This window comes from Gymnoscopelus microlampas, assembly GCF_963454915.1.
Source record: "Gymnoscopelus microlampas genome assembly, chromosome: 3".
Lineage (NCBI taxonomy): Eukaryota > Metazoa > Chordata > Actinopteri > Myctophiformes > Myctophidae > Gymnoscopelus > Gymnoscopelus microlampas.
The window spans coordinates 44,593,850-44,618,171 of NC_139940.1; the positions used below are offsets into that span (position 1 = coordinate 44,593,850).

A 24,322-nucleotide genomic window follows, 5' to 3' on the forward strand; every position below is an offset into this window, starting at 1 on the left:
ACACACACCATATACAGTAAGAACTCCTGTAACTTATTTATAAAGCAAAAAAAAAAAAAAAAAAAAAAAAAAAAATTTTTTTTTTCAAAAACCGATACCGATATTTTCCCGATATCAATTTTTATGCTAATATCGGCCGATAATATCGGGAGGCCGATAATATCGGACATCCCTAATTATATTGCCTCTATTTTACCATATTAGATAAGTTCTCTGCTAGATTTACTTCTTTTGTTCTGAGTGCTGAATAGGTGTTTCCTATTGAAAGGGTTATTTCATTTTAAAACACTTCTGGGGTCATTTTAACGTAACTACCGTTTTGAAGTTTCAATATTTAATATTCATTTGATCAGAAACACCTCCCTCCTACATTATACAAACCCATTGAACTTCAAACTTCATTTTAATTTGGTTGAAAACACACATCCCTGGTTCTTCTGGTGATTGATTTTGTCCATCTAATGCCTGAGGGGGGCCATGCATTTATTGCTTTGTAACCCCCCCGCTGTACAAGGTACAACAAAAGGTTAAAGATAAAAAATGGCCAATCTACAAGCACGTTGAGAGCACGTTGTGATCTTGTAGATCGGCTAGTTTTGGCTAATGTTCCCCCAGAATATGGATGTTGGGGTTCAATTGGTTAGACCTGCCCGGGGTGCACACTAAAGCCAGAGTAGACATTAAAATGCCCCCAGAATGTTTAGAGTGAAATACCGCTTTAGGGAGATATGATGTTGTTTTACGTTTAACTGTCCTTTCTCTCTCCCTTGCTTACTTTTTTACTGAATTCAAATGGTCCTGTAATTACGTATTTCTTGTGCTTAATGTAAAGGCACACTGAATTGCCTAGCTGTTGACATGTGCAATACAAGTAAACTTATGTTGCCTTACGTAGCCATTTCAGAGCTTTTTCTGAATGGAAATGGCAAGAAGTCTTTTAAATCAACAACTCCAGTAACAGAAAGAAGTTATAAAAGTATTATCCCCTTTATTGTAGGTAAACAACCATCATGTACTATGCTGAGTAATGTGGAACCAGCAAATTACAATCCTGTCTTAGCAGAACTACAGTATATTTCCATGTTCACACATTTTACAGTCCAATTGCTTTTAAAACTATGCCATATGAGAGTTGGCCATATCTGATTATCCATATATGGCATTAACACTGACATTGTTCCATTTTCATATGCAGACAAAATAGAGATTTAAAAAAGAAAGGCACTGTAGACTTGATAATAGCCATTTAACAGCATTAGATTTGAATTTCTCAGTTGTGTTTGTAAAGCACTGTAGCCATCTTGAATATGTTCTTTAGCAGTTGTATTTTTCTAAATTAGGAATGACACGTATAATAGCCTTCTATACATTCAAACTGAGCATACATGCGTAACACCAAAACAAATATGTCCCTTTAGCTCAGTTGGCCTCGAGGCTTGGGACCATGGTCACTATTACTGTAAATACACAGTATCTCACTCTTGTGGTAGGCATTTCTTCAAACTATGCCTATTGGATAATTTATACAAAATGCACCAATGTAGCAGTTTAACGCATTAAAGCCAATTAGCTACTCACTAGATTGGAATGAGTCTCCTGATTCTTACTGACAAACCAACAAAATGAAGCAAGACACCGCAGGGATTTGAACCCCGTCCCGAACAATTCAGGAGTGCCACCACCGGAGTCTTTTGCTTTTTTGTTGTTGATTTTTTTTAAAGGGCTAAAAGCAAAACCTGGGGGGACAGAACCCAAGAGTTTTGTTCCCCCAGGAAAAGAAAACCCCTGACACTTTGCTGCTCTACTATCCTATCAACACCTGAAGCATTTTGCTTGGTCCCGAGGCTGAATCAAGAAAATGGACAACCGTTTCCCCAGCAAATCCCCAGACTGTATTGCTGCACTACTTTTTTTTTACCAATTTCCACTCAAATGAAAATGTATACAATAGACTTATCAGTGACACTGTAATGAAGAGACGAGTGACAATTTATGCCCCCACCCCCCCATATTCCATTGAAACTACTTAATTCTAACATTGCAGGATTATTTGCGTACAATTTTGAAACATGCAAGATCTTACTGTAGACTCTCCAGGTTAGAAGACCTCACTTCTGCCTGAACGAACGTGTCTTGTGCATCAATTTCTGAAAAGAGAAGTGCAGGATACCCCAACCCAATACGAACAAATGTATATTCTCATAAATTGTGTATTAAATGGTGTATTATTGATCGACTCATCAGTGACACCCATCCGGATTCAGAGGTGAAATCGTTGGAAGTTCATGTAGGCTTACAAGTGGCTAACTTTGCAGCTATAATGGAGAGAAAACAGGGACAATTTATGCTCCTTCCCCCCACCCTACCAATACTTATCCCATTCAAACTGCTCATTCATGGAAGAAAACTTTTTTTGCAGATTTTAGGCGAGAAGCCGGTTGATGCAAGTCAGTGATTTAAGCTGAATCAAGCTCGTTGTACAGGCATTTCTTCAAACTATGCCTATTGGATAATTGATATAAAATACACCAATCTAGCAGTTTAACACATTGAAGCCCATTAGCTACTCACTAGATTGAAATCAGTCTCCTGATTCTTACTGACAAACCAACAAAATGAAGCAAGACACCGCAGGGATTTGAACCCCGTCCCGAACAAGTCAGGAGTGCCACCACCGGAGTCTTTTGCTTTTTTGTTGTTGATTTTTTAAAGGGCTAAAAGCAAAACCTGGGGGGACAGAACCCAAGAGCTTTGTTCCCCCAGGAAAAGAAAACCCCTGACACTTTGCTGCTCTACTATCCTGTCAACACCTGAGGCATTTTGCTTGGTCCCGAGGCTGAAACTAGAAGAAAATAGACAACCGTTTCCCCAACCCCCAGCAAATCCCCATAAAGACTGTATTGCTGCACTACTGAATTTACCAATTTCCACTCAATGAAAATGTATACAATAGACTTATCAGTGACACTCATCCAGAGGTGAAATGCGCTGGCAGTCGAGGTTGGCTTGTGGCTAACTCTGTTGCTGTAATGAAGAGAAGAGTGACAATTTATGCCCCCCTCCCCACCCCCCCTATGCCATCGAAACTACTCAATTCTAACATTGCAGGACTGCAATTTTGAAACATACAAGATCTTACGGTAGACTCTCCAGGTTAGAAGACCTCACTTGTGCCTGAACGAACTCTGCATTGATTTCTGAAAAGAGAAGTGAAGGATACCCCCACCCAATGCGAACGAATGTATATTCTCAAATAACTTGTGTATTATTGTTTGACTTATCAGTGACACCCATCCGGATTCAGAGGTGAAATACGCTGGAACTTTGCGGCTGTAATGGAAAGAAAACAGGGACAATTTATGCCCCCCCACCCTCCCAATACTTATCCCATTCAAACTGCTCATTTAAGGAACAAAACAAAATGATTTTTTTGCCAAGATAAGAAAGAGTTTACGCGAGAAGCCGGTTGATGCAAGTCACAAATCCTCCCATGAATCCCCGTGGCTGTTAGTCGCCCTGGCTCAGTAGTGATTTAAGCTGAATCAAGAGAAATCTGAAAGAAAGAGAGAGTGTTGCCCCCCCCTTCCCCAGCCAAATCTACTGCAATATTTGACAGCGACTGCATGAACAATATGTATTCAAAATGTTATGCGGGGCTGATGAGCATGCAACATTTTGAGTTACAGTTATGCCATGGTATGTTAAAAAAGAGAGATCAAGGGAACCGAAATTACTTAACTTAAGCACCCATGAGATTGCGGTGATGCTGAATTAGCAAGACAAGCTTGTGAGTCTTGATCTGAAAGTGACTGGATTCTCAGTGTTCCATCACAGGGGTTAGGGCCAAGACAAATTTTAAGTTGAGTAATTTAACCTGAGAAACCAAAAGGGGAAAAGAGAAAACGGACACACACACAGCACACAGAGAGTGGGGGGAAACTTCTGCGAAGGATGTCAGGGGTTCACGTTTAAGCTCAAGCGCACAGCGGGTTGGTACGTCATTCAGGGGGCCACACTTATTTGATGACAGCTTCCACAGATGGTTTTGCATTCAGAGGAGGCAGGTGCAATAGAGAACAGAGTGACGAAAATGATCTGAAACAAAGAGTGACCAACACAACACACCCAAACACACAGTACTCAAAGACGTCGAGTTCTAGTCATCTTATGAAAGATGCAAAGCAGTAGGGATCTATGGCCAAAGAGGAATATATGCCAGTAAAGCATTGTTTGATATTATTTGCGATTTGAGGTTAACATAAAGCCAGTCCAAGAGGGCTGTTGTGCCAAATGACATAGCAGGAGTCAAATTGGATTTGACTACAGGTTTGAAAGATGACAAGATCTTACTGCATACTCCAGGGGTAAGAAGCCCTCACTTATGCTTGAACCCGTCTTGCAAATTGATTTCTGAAAGAGAGAGCAGGGATACCCCCCAACCAATACCAACAAATAACCAGAAAGCAACACATTTGCGTTGCATTTCATTCCAAATCAAGGCTGCACAATGCACAGCTTACCTCAGCTACACAAATTTAGAATGCAATCGCACAGTTGCACAACTGCAAAAAAGATTTTCACTAAGTAATGGAAGCCTAAAATGCCTCTTGCACAGTTGCGCAATGGCTGGTAGCTGAGGACTAGCAGTTATATCTAATATACATGTAAAAAAGACCTGTCTTCCATTTGTTCAAATTGCATGTCGGGCTGAATTCATAGGGCGGGATGATTCTTGAGGTCTTCTAGGGAGACTGTATTCTTCCTTTCGGCGCGTGCAATTCTGCAAGATCAAAAAGGCAAACAAGCGACAATCCTATGCCCTACCCTCAAAGAATCTAATATAGTTATCCTTACCAACAATGTATGCTTTACATCAGAAGACATTACTGTAGGATTACTATAGGATTCCATGAAATCTTCACAAGAGAATTGCTTCTAAGAAAGCACAGCAGTGCAATTTCTACATTCAGGTACTGCATTGTTAAGTAGATGCTTTCGTGTCAAGACTAATCCGGGCAGTTGAGCCCATTCAAAAGATAGTGTCTTTTTTTTTTAATGGATTCAACTTATCTGCCTTCAAGTTCACTTCAACGTCACATCCATGCGCTACATAGTTCCAAGCTTCCGTCATACCTGAAAAAGCACGAGAAAAAATCTGCCCCGCAAAAGCCACCCAATTCTCCAAAAGAACAGCTGCATAGTGCATACCAAATGTATTCAATCACAAGCTATGCATTTATTATGCAATAATTGAATCTTTTACAGATAGTTCACTCATTGCATTAGCAATACAAAGCATTGCAACTAATTGCAAAGTTAGTGCAATGGAGGAATTTGTCAGATAATGAATGTTAAAGAGAGAAACGACCTTACGTGATGTTTGAGGCGCAAGCAACAACCATTACATAGAATAAGTTAGGAGAGTTCCTGATGGTCTTGAGTATTGGAAAGCACGCAGGACGCAGCACACTGAAAAATGCAAAGGGAAAAAAGAAACCTCCCTCCCGCAAACACACACCAATACAGAACTTCACGACTGTGTTGCCATAAATGAAATTAATTCAAGTAAGCCATTTGCCAAAGTAAACAGTTAAATACCACAGGCCTGAATGCGAGGGCTTTCCTCCGTAGGGTCAGTAGACATCGACTGCAAAGAAGGCTTATGCGATTGCCGGGACATACGACTGCAAAATTCACAAAAAGCAGACCCCATCCCCAAACCCCCACATTGCAACTTCAAGAATTATAATTGACATCTAGTGAAAAGGACTGGTTACCACACTCCCTGGGAGGCCTAGTTTGATATGCTTGGAGTTGCTACGCTGCTATGCAAAATGTCCGCTCGAATGAGATGTGGTGCACTTGGTTGGCTGTCGTTTCACGAAGCTGTGAAGTCTAGGAAGAGATGGGTTAACACCCCACAACCCACCCACCCCCCGATAATACCCGGACACAAATGTTATGTGAATGAAAATCTTATAATGGAATTCACCCCAGATGGGCAATACCTTCCTAAAGCCCTTTTATGCAGGAAATTCACTTGAGTCCATCCTTAGTGCTATAATATGAAGTGCATTCAACTCGTATTGGGGTTGGCCTGTGAAAAGAAGAACTCAACACATGTTGTAAGGCCCCATCCCCACCCTCCCCTATAAACCCCACAGAAATGTACTACGCAAAGAATGACTACCAATTTAATTACACATTGACCGCTCACTGTAACCGGTAGATGTAGATGATCTGTGGGGGCGTTGAAGCGCAGAGGAAAGGCTGCCGCAAACACGAAATCGGGCGTACAGGTGACCATCCACACTTGCAGACAACTTCTGTGAGGTAGACCTATTTCGAATTAAAAACAGAAAACGCCCACTCCTCCTGGCCTGGGGAACTACATCTGAACGCAGGGGGGGGTTGAGAGGTCCTTAAGACGTTCCTCTCGTCCGCACACTACCACGACCCACACCACGACCACACTCAAGTCAGCACACAACAGGAGGGGTGACCCAGGGGACAGAACGCTTTACCCGCCTTGCCTGGAAAAGGAAGAGAGCTTGTGCAAGAAATTGTGTTCTACAAAAACGTTTCTGGAAAATTGGATAATAATTATACAGCGATACCTCTACCCGACATACAAACCAATATGCTTTTCTCTAACACTTGCGAAGCTAGACGATACTGGTGTTCCCTTCTCCCACCCCCTCTGCAGCTGGTACCCACGCATCACTGGCTGGCTGGCTCTGGGACAACTGGACTGCTCCACTGGTGGCCATGCTGTGCTGCTACCCTGCCCTCTGCGACTCTGGTTACTTCTGTGGTACCCGACACCCGGCTGATTCTTCCTGCTCGTCTGGAACCCCTCTGCTCCTTCCCCGATCCCCTCTGTGGTACCCGTCCCCCGGCTGCTTCTTCCTGCTGCTCGACTGGAACCCCTCTGCTCCTTCCCCGATCCCCTCTGGTCCTGCCTGGCAACGCCTCTGGTCCTCCCCGCTTCCTATGGCCTCGCCGCCCCACTGGTCCTGTGATGATCTTCCTCTAATGACTAAGTCCATTTCCCTCAACGATAACTCAGTCCTTCTCTTCCCGGGAAAAAAAACAAATCTTCTATCTTCGCTAAAGCAATTGTGTAAAATAAAAAAAACAATAACCCAAAGCAAAAGTCCACACGGGTTAAACTGAGCATGTGGGCTTCTAGAGCTACCACTAAAGGCTCTTAGTAAACAAGTTTACATGAGATAAATGCAGAGATATCTAATGGATTGTTAGATTCACACATTCAGACTGTAACTTGACAATTTCAACACAACAGTTAGAAAACTTGTATTCTGAAATAGTTGCATAATGGGATGCAACAATAAAGAATCTTTTTTTTTTTAATCTTTTTTTTCTTGTTTTCTTCAAACAATTCTTTTTTTTTTTATGTTTCATCTTTTTTTCTTTAATTTTTTTAATCTTTTTTTCTTTATCTTTTTTTTTCTTAATTTTTTTTAGATTCTTTTGATTTTTTTTTTCTTCTCTTCTCCTTTTTTCTTGAGTCCTTAAGATGTTCCTCTCGTCCGCACACTACCACGACCCAAGGCACACACCACAGCAGACACCACGACCACACTCACGTCAGCACACACTAGGAGGGGTGACGACCCAGGAGACAGAACGCTTTACCCGGCTCGCCTGGAAAAGGAAGAGAGAGCTTGTGCAAGAAATGGTGTTCTACAAAGACTTGTCTGGAAAGTTGGATAATAGATGCCAGTAAATCATACAGCGATACCTCTACCCGATATACAAACCAATATGCTTTTTCCTAACACTGGCGAAGCTAGACGATACTGGTGTTCCCTTCTCCCACCCCCTCTGTAGCTGGCCTGGTACCCTCCCATCACTGGCTGGCTGGCTCTGGGACAACTGGAGGATGACTGCTCCACTGGTCTGGTGGCCATCCTGTGTTCTGCTACCCTGCCCTGCGGCTCTGGTGCCTTCTGGTGTCCCTCTGCTCCTTCCCCGATCCCCTCTGGTCCTGCCTGGCAACGCCTCTGGTCCTCCCCGATTCCTATGGCCTCACCGCCCACTGGTCCTGTGATCTTCCTCTAACGACTAAGTCCATTTTTCCTCTATGACAACGCAGTCCTTCTCTCGCCGGGAAAAAGAAAAAAAAATCTTCCATCTTCGCTAAAGCAATTGTGTAAAACAAAAATGACACAAATAACCCAAAGCAAAAGTCCACATGGGTTAAACTGAGCCTGTGACTCCTAGAGCTACCACTAAGGGCTCTTAGTTAACAAGTTTGCTAGAGATACAATTCAGGTACAAAACTTGAGAATGTACTACAAATAACAAAACAAAAATAAAGCAGTAATTATTTCTCTTTAATGTTTGAGTTTTTTTTTTTTTTTGAATATTCATTTTTTTTCTTTTCATCTTTTTTTTTTTCTTGAATATTCTTTTTCTTTAATATTTTTTTATCATCTTTTTTTCTTGTAATATTTTCTTTATCTTTTTTTTTTTTTTTTTTTTTTTTTTTAACTTACATCTTGACAATAGATGCCATTTTGTTTTCAGTACATCTTGGCTACTCAAAGCAAAAATAACTTAACTTCATGTTGCTATTACAAGCTTGAAAATGGTGCTATTCTGTAACAAGTATTCATATCAAAATAGCTAAAAATGATACAAAGCTTGATGAGAATGTACTACAAAAACAAAATCTTTCGTCTTAAATTTTCTTGAGTCTTTTTTTTTCTTGAATATTTTCTTTATCTTCAATCTTTTTTTTTCTTGAATATTTTCTTTATCTTCAATCTTTTTTTTCCTCTTGGTTTTTTTTTTTCTTGAATCTTGTTTTTTTTTTTTTTCTTGAATCTTGATCTTACAGCTTGACAATATGCCATTTTGTATTCAGAACATCTTGGCTGCTCAGAGCAAAATAAAAACAAAATCTTTAACGTTTCAAGTTTTCCGTTAAAAATAATCTTGCAGCTTTTTCTTCTTTATCTTGATCTGATCTCAAAGCTTGAATGTGTTTCAAGTATTGTTATAATTTTTTTTTTCTTTATCTTGAATCTCGATCTTCAGTTAAACCAATAATCTTTTTTTTTTTGTTTCTTGATTTTATAGCTTGACGATCGGATATATTTTGTTTCACGTAAGCCTTGCAGTTAAAATGTTTAGCCTCTTTTTTTTTCTTTGTCTTGAATGTTGATTTTACAGATCGTTGCTACAATGGAAGCCATTTTAAAATAGTTTCTGTCTGGCAACAGCTGCCACCATCTTACTGAAACTCTGCAACTGTCTCTACATGTCTAACCTAGTCAGTTGACTAAGTTGATCTACTCTTCACTGTTAAAACAGGTCTAATCTAGTCAGTTGAATAAATTAATCTACTGTTCAAACATGTCCAACCTAGTCAGTTGACTAAATTATTCTGTTAAAACATGTCTAACATAGTCAGTTGACTAAGTTAATCTGCTCATCAAGGTATTACCATTTCTGAATTAAATGTAACCTGCAGTCTTATCATTACACCACTGTCTCACTGTGTGTAGCCTACATTGGCTAGAGTTTGGTTCAATGTTCTTATCTTAAAAGTTAATTAACAGTTTGATGTTCTATTCTTATATTATCATGAATTAAAAGCTGTACCTCGTGTATGTTTAAATCGATAACAGCTGCCAACATTGTCTGTCTGTCTGCCATCTTCAAACAGCTGGCATCATGCCTCCCTGGGCGCTCCCTAATCGACGCCTGGGCGCCATTTTGATTTGCCTGGATAAGAGAACGATCTAGCAACTTCGTGACTCTTGTTTTAGCCTGAAAACTCGCTAATGTTTCACACACACATCAATGTAACGTCATCTATCCATAATGGACATATTAACAGTCCCTATCATGTAACAGCTGATAGTCTCAACAATCCATTGTTTGTTGCATTATTAATAATAGTCATAGCTGATATATATATAGCCTACGCACATCTGTATTAAGCTTATTTCAAGTCAACATAAAATTAGTCTCACTTACTGTACTTGGCATTTGCAGGTAAGTGAAATTGTAATAAGAATAAGCCACTACTTACGACACGTCACCAAACTTTAGTGACGCAGCAAACTAACAAGTAGGCTACGACCAGTGACTTGACAAAACAAAAGACAAAATGATCCCTATGGCTTCAAATTCAGTGAAATAAAATGAAAAGAAATGCATATCTTTCGGTTGCAGCTACTAAAGATACACGACGACGACAGCATAAAGAACGAAAAATAAAATCGCTATGACCTGCGCAAAGACAACCTCGTACGAAAGCAGTGAAATGAAGTGTGAGGGGATTCAGGGAAACTGCGTCACAAACAGAACTTATAGCACCACGGTGATAAGGCCACGTATACATCCGCCCAAGAAAGTAGATCGATTCCAGGACGCAGTGGTGGAAAATAATTGAGTACATGTACTCAAGTACTGCAATTATGAGTACACATTTGAGGATTATTTTCAATTGTCTGTGCTTTTACTTCTACTCCACTACTACATCAAATATTGTACTTTTTACTCCACTACAATTATTTGAAAAATGTAGTTACTAGTTAGTTTGTATTATTATTACAAAACATTACATTAACCACTTTATCCCTACTTCGGCTATTTGAAAATAGCATATGTACAAGCTCACAACGTGTCGCATCGTGAAGCGTTGTGAGCTTGTAGATCTGCTATTTAAAATTAAAAAAAATAATAATAATATTTATACATTTTGAAATAGGACATTCTGCATAATGATAGCCTTATACCTCTATGCTTGGCTCACATGACGCTCGTCTGTCACACGCGTCATGGCACAACTTGTTCCTGGTTTTGGAAATTTCTCCATTTACAACCCGTACATAAGCGTTCAGATTTCAAATATAAAGTGCTTGCCCCACGGCCACGGATGTAATAAAATAAAACGCCCGAGTCTAAGTACGCGTATCTTCTGTATTATTCAATAAAAAGCATTTGAATCCGATCGGTGGCCATTTTCTCAAAATGTCCTTCATATGCTTTCAACAACGCGATCCTATCGGTTGGGAGGTGTATTGCACTGTGATACATAATAACTTTAAGAGAAAATGGCCGATGATCAGATTAAAATGTTTTTTTATTTAACAATACGAAGATACGGGTACTTAGACCCAAGCGTTTCAACTGTTACATCCATGGCCGTGGGGTCAGCACTTTATATTTGAAATCTGAACGTTTATGTAGGATGTACGGGTTGTAAATGGAGAAATTTCCAAAACCAGGAACAAGTTGCGCCATTACTGTCATGATGTCATAATGAGTACTTTTACGTTTTGGTACTTTAAGTACATTTTGATGCCAATACTTTTGCACTTTTACTCAAGTAGATTTTGAATTCCAGACTTTTACTTGCAACAGAGTATTTCTATATTGCAGTGTTGATATTTTTTTGCTTAAGTAAAACATTTACTTTTCCCACCACTGTCCATTCCAGAATGTTCTTTTCCTTCTCGATTTCCAGGGGACTTAGATGCCCTGCGTTGGCATATTTGCTGCCTCCCACTGTTGGTGACAGGGTACTGCCAGGGTACTGCCCATTGTTGATGCGGCATATAACTCAAAATGCGTCATTTACAGAGTTGGTAAAAGTACTCACATTCTTTACTTAAGTAAAAGTATCAATACTGCAATGTCACTCTGTTATAAGTCCGGAGTTCAATGTTTAATGTTTACTTTACTAAAAGTACAAAAGTATTGGTATCAAAATGTACTCAAAGTACTAAAAGTAAAAGTGCTCATTGTGCAGAATGTCCCAGTTCAAAAGTTCAAAATGCATAAAACATCTTTTGAAAATAGCAGATCTACAAGCTCACAGCGCGTTGCATCGTGATGCGTTGTGAGCTTGTAGATCTGCTATTTTCAAATACCTAAAATTTGTGCTTGAGTACATGTACTTAGTTACTTTAAACCACTAGTCATTCATACCAAAATGGTGGTGAGGCCAAAGTATACATGCGCCAAGAAAAAGAAGACCCAACATCGAGAATCTTCCTTTTCTTCTGTGTTTCCGGCAGACTTGCAGATGCCCGTTGGCATAATCCTGCCTCCTACAGTTGGTGTTAAGTACTGCCTATTGTTCAGTGGTGGAAAAGTACCCACAATGTTTTACTTAAGTAAAAGTATCAATACTAGGATGTAGAAATACTCTGTCACAAGTTAAAGTCCAGAATTCAAAATGTACTTGAGTCAAAGTACAAAAGTATTGGCATCAAAATGTACTTAAAGTACTAAAAGTAGAAAGTACTGATGTGGGTATGTTTTGTAAAAAAAATAATCAAAATCTACAAAGTAACTAGTAAGTAGATAATTGTAGTTGAGCAAAAGTATAATATTTGCCTCTGAGATGTAGTGGGGTAGAAGTAAAAGTACAGACAATTGGAAATACTCCAGTTAAGTAAAAACTTGAGTAAATGTACTTTACTTTCCACCACTGCTATTGTTTAGTAGGACTACTGGGTAACGCATAGACTATAAATGGGTAAAAGAGAGCAGATGTAGTCATCAATAATCAGTAATCAGTAATAGTAATCAGTCTGACATATCTCCAGACAAAAGCAATGTTTTAGCTGAGAACTCAACTGTTGTGGGAGTTTCTGTATCATACTGTAGGCTAATTTAGTCTCTCTTTCACTATTGATTGAATATTTTATTGATTGTTCACAGCACAGTCAAAAGTTATGCTAAAAGGATAACACTAAAATCCCTGGTCCATTGTGGTCATTGTGCTCAATTCATCAGCAAGACATAGGCTACAATACATACATTACAGAACGGTAAAATCTCCAATAGCTGAAACATATTTACAGAGATTGTAGGGGGGGGCAAGTTAGTGGGGGTAGGAATCTAAGACCAGTTGTAATTTGAGCCTGCTAAACCAGTATGTCTCTTCTTTAACACTACTAAACCTATACCCCCCAGTCCCCAGTTCAAATTCTGAGGGCCTTTTGTCCTGGAAAGCTTCATTTACATTTACATTGTTGCCAAAGCAAAGTGTGAAATGCAATTAAAGCATGTACTGTAACCCAGGGAGGGGGTTGGGGTGCCAGTGAGTCCCAGCAACTAAATAATGTATTGATAGGAACCAAATGGACCCTTAAGGTTCTGTAACAAACAGACCCCATTTGGTTCCATTTGTACACTATAAAGAAAAACGGCTAATTCCACAACGCAAATGCTCAGTTCTTTTGTGAACTAGCTTTTTTTCACAGTGACTGCGCAATTACAATGTGACACACAGGCAGCTGTTTACACATTTTATTCCATTTATTCCTATTAATTGTAGATACATTTCATACAGTTTTGATTGTTTTATTTCACACTCGCTTTGGCAATGTATACTATGTTTCTCATGTCAATTAAGGCCCTTTGAACAGAACAGGATAGGATAGAATAAAGAGAGACCCCCACACCAGACGACCCCCACACTGGATTTTGTGTTGGGTGTGTACTGTGTGTTAAATTCCTCAGATGGGGGATGTGCAGTGTAGCCCAGGGTGTGTCAAACTTTGAGCTACTGTATGTAAAGTATTGTCTTGTCTGTCTGCATGGATGTATCTTGTTGTATTTGTGTATTCTATGCCCTGTTCATTTGTGCTCGAAAATGAGACGATACATCGCAAGGGGGTTATCCTTCTAATAAAGGTACTATATATACAGTGTGAGTGAATCAATTCCATTCAAATCAATTCAAAGGGGCTTTAGGCTATTGGCATGATAAGAAAACTGGAGAACTCGCTAACGCTCTGGTCTGGACCAGAGCTAGATAAAACATACGTTTATATTGCCAAAGAAAACATGAAACATTTTATTTACGTTTGTTTTTTACCATCTATGGAATAAAACCAAAACAAGAGAATCACTGAGAAACTGCAAATCATAGTCTGTGTGTGTTGGTCATGTGACTGACTGGTGGTCACGTGACAGACTGACGGTAGTCACGTGACTGTGGGCCACGCTTGCCAGTCCACCCGTCAGTCCCATTGGTCTGTCGGCCCTCTGACGCAACATGTTTCTGAGCCAATCAGCTTGCCTTTCTTTCCCGGCCGTTGTCGCGGGAACAGCCAAGCCACACAGAGCAGCGTTGCCATGTCCGCTTAATATCCGCGACTTTGGGCTTGTTTTTCTGTGAAGTTGCTTGTAAATATAATATTTATTTTGAAAATAACTGGGACCCCCTTTCCAGATATGTGTTCAAATGTTTAAAACACTGTCAATTTTTTTTTATAAAGTCCTCATGTGGCCTAATAAGTCGCTTCTTTCGGGCTAGTTTTCATAGACCTGGTTGCTTGTTTCTCTCGCAAATTCTGGCAACACTGACACACAGACCACCACTCACTACTGCACAATAACATCTAACAAACTGCTACAGTCTGCTAGTAGAGCCTTAACAATCAAAAAGCTGGACAGTTTATGTGAGTTATGTGTTTTATCAACATATATGTGTCGTAGTGGTTCACTTCACTGATGAACAGCATAGTCTGAGGTTGTATGTTTGTCTGTTAGCTTCTGTTGCTAAGTGGTCATGGTGGGCTGCAGTAGATTAGCTGTAGATAAGCCACTTTGCTTGTGAACAGTGGTGGAAGTATTCCATTTTTTTTAACTTTACAGTAAAAGTATCAATACTGCAATGTAGACATACTCTGTTACAAGTAAACGTCTGGAATAAAAATGTACTTGAGTATAAAGTACAAAAGTATTGGAATCAAATTATCAAAATGTACTTAAAGTACTAAAAGTACTCATTATGCAGAATGAGTACTATAATCATATAGGAACTGGAGACCCACCCCCAAAATAATATTTTTTGAACTGAGGACCCCCCCAAAATCATATTTGAACTGAGGTCCCCCAGAATAATCATATTTCCCCACCCTGACAAGCTTTAGATAGTTGAGACATTATCATTTTGTTTGTAGATCGGCTATTATCACAATTTTCGCCTCTTTCTTAGGTCATATTTGACAATTTAGCTAATGTTTGACCATTTTTTATAGTATAGTTTGTTGATTCCTTTTTTATTTTTTGTAAGTCCTTAAATTGTCACTTCAGACATGTGCAGATACCCTGTACTCACTTGTACTCTGTACTCTGTCTGTATGCTGGTTTGTTTACTGTTGAGTGAGAAAACAACGTTGCACATAGCTTATCATCTGGGGACCCCCTTGGAACCCCCCCCCCCCCCCTCTGGGCTTGCTAGCTTACATGCATTGCAACTATGAGTCAAGTCTGATGTGTGACGAGCTTAGTAAATCAAGATGCATTTGGGTCATGTGATCTTTCTGGTACAAATACCAAATTGTCCATCACTAATAGTTTCATCTAAATTAGTTCCCTCTGTGGTTGATCTATTTAGAAACTGTGATTTATTTATCTGGTGTTAATCAGCCAGGCAGGGTAATCAAAACCCAGCTTGTGTTCTTATTTACAATAGCGGGGTTGTTGGTGGGTTAAAGCTATTTCCTGTATCATCAATACCGTTAAATAGTCTCATGGCTACGGATGCCATACTGTCTAACACCATTTCAATCTGACTAAAAGTGAATAAAGTCACCTTAAAGCAGTCACTATGTAACTTTCCTCTTCTACTCCGGATTTGAACCCGGTTTCCTGCTATTACTGCTAAATTTCTGACATTTTTTACCATTGAGCTAATAGAGCCTGCCTGCTTCCTCAGGCAGGGGATAATTTGAATCTTGATCATCAGGTAAAAATGTTCCTTTGACACGATCTAAATGTCTCAATAGAAGAGCAGGGAGACAAAATACAACCGCCCCAATTGTATACGTTATATTGTATTGTTTAACATACTCTACCATTCAGTTGGACAAAATTACATTTTATTAATTAAAAAATAGTTGCATAGTCAGTGAGCCTTTAACTACAGTAAATCCACTGGACAAGCTGTAGAGTCATATGAGTGACTAAATTGATCGTGTCTGTAATGAGTTCTATTGTGATTCTACAGGAACATCCCATAGGCAGTAGATGGGACACTCGTGAGCACCATGTCTCATCGACGCACCAAAGAGGAGCTTGATGAGCAGTTTGAGCAGTTCTTGAAGGAGGTGAGAAGGGTTTCTTGACACAGGTTTCATCACACTATGAGTTTCTGTTCTCACATAGTAGTGATACCTGGGAGGATCACAGATAAGTGTGGCAGACATGACCCCGGAAACCTGTGTATTCATGTTGATTGCATTGAAGTGTCTCTGTGTGTAAAATGCATATAAAAATACTTGGTATGATAATGTAACTAATCTGGAATGCTGCTATATATAGCTTTTAACTGCACTGCACATTTTGTTCACTAATTCATACACCAAGAACTAACCGTGAGCCATGTACAGTATGCAGTATGTATTCTGTCTAACCCTTCCATATTTGCATATCATCACTGTTGGGCAGAAATGTCTTCTTTTTTTGTAAATTAATGCCCTACTTCATTGTGTGTGTGTGTGTGTGTGTGTGTGTGTGTGTGTGTGTGTGTGTGTGTGTGTGTGTGTGTGTGTGTGTGTGTGTGTGTATTATGTATATTGTGTGTGTCACACAAAAGTAGCAACAATTGCCGATCTACAAGCTCACTGTACTGTACATAGTTTTGTTTGTGTTTTCAAACCGTTTATATGATGTTTTGCATACTAGTGTATATTTGTCTGTCATTAAATGTTTCTATGAATTGAGTACGAAGGACCCCAATGGAAACAAGCCATAGCCCATAGTGCTTTCTTTGGTTTAAAATCCTCTTATTCCTCTTGTATTGAACCATTGTACTTCCCTGTGCTTGTCTCCGCAAACTGTTAATCAAGTATTCAATCAATCACAACTTATAGCATCGCAACACGTTGTGAGCTTGTAAACCGTCTATTTTCTCTATTTTTGAGAGATTTATAAATATTTAACCAATGAAAAGGATTAACTACATTGGATCCATTTGAACACATTTTTTCTATTTCCTGAAAAGTAACTTTTTTTCCACCTGACAGCGACGATATCATACAGTACATATATTTGACTGACGTTATGCTATCAGTCAGTTTCAGATGATTCTGTGGATCTGGGTGCCATTCCTAAGAGACCCAGCATCCTGGAAAGCCTTGGGAAAGCCTATCAGAAGCCAGCCAAGAAGCCAGCTGCCAGCGTTTCACCATGGTGGCAACATGATGATGACAGTGACCAAGGACAAGCCAGAGGTACGAATTAGAGCCCGACCCATGCCAGATTTCTGGGTCCGATCCAGATTGTGGAGAGGGTCCTTTGCCCTTTTGAGAACAAATGTTATATAATGCGTGACTGACTTTTAGCGCAGAGAATCAAATTAGATAATGGCTGGACTGGTTCGTTGGAAGTTCTATGGCCCAAGGAGGTTGGAGTGGTCAGATGGAATATGTTGTGATACGATTAACTGGTGCCAGGACAGTGGTTTAGTTAAAAATAAAACTTAGATACTTATTATCAGGAATATTTAGTAGCCAGTTCCAACCAAGTCAGACTGTCAATCAGTCCCCATCAGTCCCAAACAGTCATAGCTCATAACAATAGTATTACATCTGTTGTTTTCCTGAATCTGCTGTGGATATGAAAGTTTATTTTTCGATTCTAGAACTTGGTCTTGAGGTTTGGATTACAAGAGGTCTCATTCCATTTTCTGATATTAATGCACTGAGTCTGTGTAGCCAGCAGAGGGTGCTGTACGTCTCTCAAACGCCACGTTTGCCAGCGTGTATCCATACCAGGGCAGGGTGCTTTTAATGAGCTTTACTGCTACTACCTTTACATTTCTGTCTATCTACTTCTTTTTTTGTTTTACACTTCTTTTCTCCATCTTTCCCCAGCACGCAAACGCAGATTTATTAAAGTCAAAAAGTCACAGGCTGAGAACACAGAGGAGGATGAGAACAAGCCAAGAAAAAGCACACCTACACAGGGTATCAGCACCAATGTGCTCCATTAGAACTTTAGTGCTAACCTTTTTAAAGTACAGTACAGCCCAAACTAGGTTTAAGTAGCAAAGTGGTCCAATTAAACCCCTGTGGTGTGCTTTATTTCTCTCAACGTGTGTTCACACAGGAGGCAAAGACCCCCCCACCCCCCTCCCCCCCACTATATACAAAGTCAATACAAAGATGCAAAATGTCACAACACTGCATATTTTTAGATTCAGTGAATATTTATAGATTTTTTTGATACACCAATAATGAAACTGCCTGCACCTAAACAGAGACGTATAGACATGCGCCCCCCAGCTTGGATGGATAGACGGCCTGTAGTTATTGTCCAACTGTCACCTATTAGGGACGACGAGGTCGGGCTCGAGTAAATAAAAAATAAAAAGCAATTTATTGAGTCAAAGACCAACTCGGTGGCTTGTTTTGTTTGCATGCACATTAAAGCAGACAGTAAATATGCACAGGGGACTCTGGTGTCAACCTGTGTCAATTTAATGCTGGAAGTGTACAAATGTAACCCAAGTATTAGTATTCAGAACCGTTTCCAGTGATTGACAGCATTTGCGTAATTTGTGCGAACAGGCAAACAAAGTAAATTAGCACATTTGCTTCAGCGACTAAAATCACGTGAATGAAGCAAGCAAACGTGGGAAAATATCTTCGCCCTCCCGTGTGAACGCACCTTGAGAAACCAGATTGTCTGTCTTTCAACTCAGACCGTAGCCAGCCTTTTCTATTAACCCGTTAAGACCGGGAACACATCTGTGTAACCACTTTAAACATTATTTTATACTTTGGCTATTTTTGAAAAATCGTGAAAATGTGTGCAAATCTTTGAATATATATATATATGTTTTTCAAAGCAAACTTTTTTTTACTCAAATCTTTGCTTCTGGGGGGTCCCTGGAACAACATATTTTGAGATGGGATGTCTGCAGCCAAATACATATAATTTGGGGGCCCTTGACATGAAACAGTTTGAGAACCACTGCAACAATAGAAACAAAAAAACTGTGTTGCTATTGTTAAAAAAAATGGATTTAGAAGACATTTGTAGAACCCCCAGAAGCAAAGATTGCAGTTACAAATGTTCGCTTTGAAAAATATATATTCAAAGATTTGCAAAAATGTTCATGTTTTTTCAAAAATAGCAGATCTACAAGCTCATAGCGTGGCACTCGGAGCTTGTATATCTGCTATTTTTGATTAGCCAAAAGTATAAGATAAAGGTTAAAGTGGTTAACTTTAACGAAAATGAAAATGCGTTCCCGGTCTCAATGGGTTAAAATGTTTCCTCTCACTAATGAACGGCCTTTTCTATTAAATGTTTCCTCTCACTCATGAACTGCTCTCTCTTATCAACGTCTTCCTTCTGTCCCTTCATGCTGCTGCCTTTTCCATGGTTTTTCTATCAGCCGTCAGTGGGGAGCTCCCTCACAAGCCTGTCCCCACGCCTCGTAGCAAAGCTCCGGAGAGGCTTGTTCAGTCGGACAAGACCCGCAAATGTGATCTAAAAGAGGCTTCTCAAACAGCTGAGGACTCCCTAAGTCCCCACAGTGGGTCAGGGGGCAGGAGGACCCCTGATGAGGACTCTTATGGCATGCCATCGGCCAGCAGTGACACTGGTTCCCAGCAGTACAGCAGTGGAGACGGTAACTCGAATTTTAGCCGGAGAGGACACCCAAATTCCCCCGTCATCAAGTGCCTTCTAGTCAGTGGTGTAAAGTAACTAAGTACATTTCCTCAAGTACTGTACTTAAGTACATGTTCTAGGTACTTTTACTTTACTGGAGTATTTCCAAATATTGCAACTTTATTAGTTGCAATATTTGGAATTAGTTAATTTGTAGACTTTGATTATCATTACAAAACATACATGAATCACTTCAGCCCATTTGAAAATAGCCGATCTACAAGCTCACAATGTGTCGTGATGCGACACATTGTGAACTTGTAGATCTGCTATTTTCATAAGAGTTTTTATACATTTTATACATTTGAAAACTTGTGAAATGGGACATTCTGCATAATGAGTACTTTCTACTTTTGGTTCTTTTAAGTGCAAGTGAATTATGGACTTTTACTTTTAACAGAGTATTTCTACATTGCAGTATTGCTACTTTTACTTAAGTATAACACTAGTACTTTTTCCACCACCTCTAGTGCTGTACACTGAGAAGCGGCCTTTACTTTGACCCTTTAGCTTTGTGCCTGTTGAACATGTATTTCCTCGACATTTTGATTTACACTTTTATTATTTGGACTAATCGTTCGGACAATTCTGTAGAAGTCTCCGTTTCATGTGAACTTGGAGAAGCGTACTCTATTGACTTTCTGCCCCTCTCTGACTGTTGTTATGGCTACCAGTGGCGGGATATTGCCAGGCAACCCTTTTTTTTTTTTTATTATAATTCTTTACCTCTGAATATGTGTATGTTGTGCTTTGAATATGAACATTCTGAAACTGACCAAGGCCATTTGCACTGCTTCCTTTTCACTAAAAGTATACAAATCTGTAAAGGGTAAAAAAAAAGAACGTTTATTTTCTCTCACAAAGCTTTGAATTCTGTTGCTGCTTTCTGTTGCTTTTTCTCCCCTGAAAGATAATTACTTGGCAAACAAGTTTTTTTTGTCAGGACATAGCACGTCATTCTGCACTGTTGGGGGAATTTAAGATGAAAGCATATTTATTTCCCTTGTGTTTTCTCAGCCTGTGCCTATAATAACCTTCAACGTAGCCCTCGCTGTGCCAGAGATGAGACATTACTGGAATTACATTGGTCCTCATTTCTATATGTAACACTGATAGGTTCATTGTTCAGACCTCCTTTGAGGTCCTCCCGTTTGAAGTTATTGTTTCTTTCCCTTCCCCCAGCTACATTTACCAGACTGCACCTCCAAGTAGGGCTGCAACTATCAATTATTAACTTATTCCATCAATTACTTTTTTGATTGATCAAATAATCAACAAAGCATGTTTTAAACAGATATACAAAATACTTTTTTTTATATATTTATATATACAAAATCAAATTGGTTATTTGTTATAACTGAGTAACTGTTCCCCTTAAAAACCTGATAAACTGTTGCAGCCCTACCTCCAAGCATAAATCTACATTATTTGTTTAATCTAGAAAATAATACTCTTATTTGTCCAGGGCTGCTGGGATCCGGCTCTGGTAAGTCCTTCCTGAAGTCTCTGAGAAAGTCCCAGTCGATCCAAGAGGAGGCAGAGGAGCAGCGTCCAGGAGACCAGGCCTTCAGACAGGAAGAAGGGACAGACTCGGCCCTCATCTGCAGGGACAGTCTAGAGGCTGACGGTAAAGTCTGAGTTACACTTATTTGTGCTCCATGGTCATGCACCAAAAATAGCCGATCTAAATTACAAGCGCATGGATTAAAGTTCTCAGTCACCAAGACTGATTTCAGTCATTTGGATTCCATGGAAGCCAGCATGTCTCCTATGGAAGCATGTTGTGCAGCAAGAATAGCCGATCTACAAGCTCTCAATGCGCTTGTAGAAAGGCTATTTTCGGTTATTTTAAGATTAGAGCATTCGAAGTGGTCAAACTAGCAATATGTTCGGAAGCATCTTCCATAATATCTTATTCGTCTCGGATATTTCATATAAAAGCAAAGGTTAAAGCCTGAATTGTGATTTCTTCACATGGTTGGCAGTATGTAGAACAGCAGGAACAATATTACTAAAGCATCACAATTTTACATATTGTATTCATTGTTTAGGAATCGGCGCTAGTGTGTGTGGGGGATCCTTTCACAGTGTTTCACAAATCGCACATTAGGACATTTTCAGTCGTGAGATTAAATGTTACTTTAATCCATGCAAGCGCACAAGGCTTGTATTTGTGGGCTTGTATTTTCGGTGCGTGACAATGACGCTCAAATATGTTTTAACTTGGGTATAAGCGACATGTACAGCAAAGGAAGCTAAATTATTTATTTGTATGCATGCTACTGTGGCTGGTACATCTCATTTTGCATCTGTCACTTTCAACACTTTTCCAGCCAACTTTTTAAAAAGGGAATCCCCAGGTGACGGTCCATTGTGACCGTCCATTTTGATTGGTCCCCGTGACTCCCTGACCGACCAACCAGCAAGCTCCTTCCGCATGTACAGTACAAAATACACTTATTTCTTTGTTTCTCCCCTTTGTGTGTAAAGAGTCAGCGATGGCATCGGGTCCAGTCGTGGTCACGGCGAGCGTTTGCATGGACACCCTGGAAGAAGAAGAGGAGAAGGCCAGGTTCTTTGCGCAGCTAGAAGCGGAGGCGACCTCCAGCATCGATTACTCCAAGTTAAACAGAGAGCTGGACTCTATGGGCACCAACACCGGCCTCACACTCAGGTACGGCCCCAGCCCCAGGCGCGTGCCCCACGGAGGTTCCACCGCACTACATGTAATGCATGATCTCCACTCACAGATGCAAAGCCTGTGAGCCTCTTTGCTCATGTTACTTAACCCATTTAGACCTGAGGCCGATTTTAAAAACGGCTTCTAAAGTATTTTTTTAATTATAAAATAAAAATCCTTTTGCTATGTACATAGCAACATTTAAAATGACGCAGATGCTTTCCCGGTTTTAAAGGTATAACAACGTATAAGCTAAAGCCGGGAATGCATCTGTGTCATGTTAGATTGTATATATAAAGCATCATACGTTTTTCAGAATAGAACAGTGGTTCTCAAAAAAAAGCAGATATACAAGCTCACAGCGCGTCGCGAGCGCAACGAGCTTGTACATCTGCTATTTTTGAAAAGTTTTGAAAAATATTGAAAATGTTTGGGAACATTTTGAATTTTAGTCTACATACATACGTATATATTTCACTCACTCAATTTTGGGGTCCTTGACACAAATGGGTTAAATGAAGACGGATGTACTTTTTTCCCAGGAAACTTGAGCAGGCTGAAGAAGATAAAAGGGAGGACAGATTCATGGAGACTGACAGAAGCTGTCCAGGTATGAAAACCAATGACAGACAAGTTTGTCATTGTTTCTGTCTCTGGCTTGCCTTACCTCACCTCCCCGCCTCCTATCTTCCTTCCTCTGTGCACGTTCATGTTTCTTCATCCATCTTCACTCAGAGCTCATTAGAGTAACTGTCTCCCCTTATTGACACCTGCAGCCTCCCCACACTACAGCGAGGACTTTGAAGATGAAGGGAGCGGGAAGGAGACGCCGGAGGAGGTAAAGTCAAGATCAGAGCAGCGAAGGTGAACGGTTTGTCCCCTCTGACTGTTAACCCTTTGAGACCTTGGACGCATCTGTGGCGCTTTTTAGATTTGTGCTAAAAAGCATTATTTTACACTTTGGCTATTCAAAAATAGCAGATATACAAGCTCATAGCACGGCACCGAGTGCCGCGCTACGAGCTTGTATATCTGCTATTTTTGAAAAATCGTGAAAATGTGTGCAAATCTTTGAATATATATTGTTTTAAAGCAAACATTTGTAACTCAAATCTTTGCTTCTGGGGGTCCCTGGAACTAAATATTTTGAGATGGGGGTCGGCGGCCAAATACATATAATTTTGGGGGTCCTTGACATGAAAAAGTTTGAGCACCACTGATATAGAAACATACATTTTTCAGAATACTGTTGGGATTTAGAAGACATTCGTAGAATCGGCTTCAGGTCTTAATGGGTTAATGGTGTTGGGTACTTGAAAAATGGAACTGTGATCAGTTGTTAAGCTGATGTGGTGGGACAGATCGCTGTTACACTTCAGCTTTTTTTTCTAATCTTTGGATTTGGTTTTCAATTAAAATTAAATGAATTTCAATGTGTGTGACAGACCATGGTAAGTAACCAGGTAACTCAATAGTTTGTCTCCTCTCTTTATTTTCAGAAACCTGAAAGGTCTCCCCTCCCTGCCAAAGGTAAAAACATAATAATAACAGACATTGTAATTATGTCTGAATCATTGACCTTATTCACATGGTGGCCATTTTGCTTTGACCCCCAACCAAGTATGAAGTACGCACATAAATGGCTGCTGTGTGAATATGGCCAATAGTGGGTGGGATCAACACATGATCATCTCCCAATACGACTATACATTGAAATTGAACCAGGACAGTAGTGGTTGGTTATTCTGACTGTAGTTTGTGTCTCAGTTTCTCTGGACAGTTTGCTGGACTCCACCAGTAGAGGCCCTACGCCTGCAGAAGACAAGAGGGAGCCAGTGGACATAGAGGCTGTTTTACCAGGTAAGGCAAACTTAGGCCTAGACTAGTGCAGAGGTTCTCAGCCCCCCCCCCCCCTCCCCAATAATCATATTTGAGCTCGCAACGCTCGCAGCGCAAGGC

General features: G+C 40.0%; 1 protein-coding gene and 1 long non-coding RNA gene across 4 annotated transcripts in view; one reads left to right on the top strand and one right to left on the bottom strand.

Annotated features, from left to right (window-relative positions):
* Positions 1–8,827: 8,827 nt before the first annotated feature.
* On the bottom strand, positions 8,828–10,333 carry LOC311039617. The gene is made up of 2 exons (XR_014600180.1): positions 9,073–10,333; positions 8,828–8,859 (listed from the first exon to the last, which is right to left on the bottom strand). It is a non-coding gene; the product is annotated as an uncharacterized lncRNA (long non-coding RNA).
* Positions 10,334–14,372: 4,039 nt separating this feature from the next.
* The window catches only part of cep162 (centrosomal protein 162), a 53,636-nt gene continuing 43,686 nt past the window's right edge, over positions 14,373–24,322 (top strand). For all 3 annotated transcript variants that reach the window (XM_084053323.1, XM_084053324.1, XM_084053325.1), the window contains exons 1-9: positions 14,373–14,456; positions 16,010–16,109; positions 17,075–17,234; positions 21,149–21,310; positions 22,174–22,357; positions 22,906–22,973; positions 23,140–23,201; positions 23,863–23,893; positions 24,131–24,223. In XM_084053323.1, the coding sequence (XP_083909449.1) occupies positions 16,050–16,109; positions 17,075–17,234; positions 21,149–21,310; positions 22,174–22,357; positions 22,906–22,973; positions 23,140–23,201; positions 23,863–23,893; positions 24,131–24,223 (820 nt within the window). In that variant the 5' untranslated portion in view covers positions 14,373–14,456; positions 16,010–16,049. The remainder of the gene's footprint in view (positions 14,457–16,009; positions 16,110–17,074; positions 17,235–21,148; positions 21,311–22,173; positions 22,358–22,905; positions 22,974–23,139; positions 23,202–23,862; positions 23,894–24,130; positions 24,224–24,322) is intronic.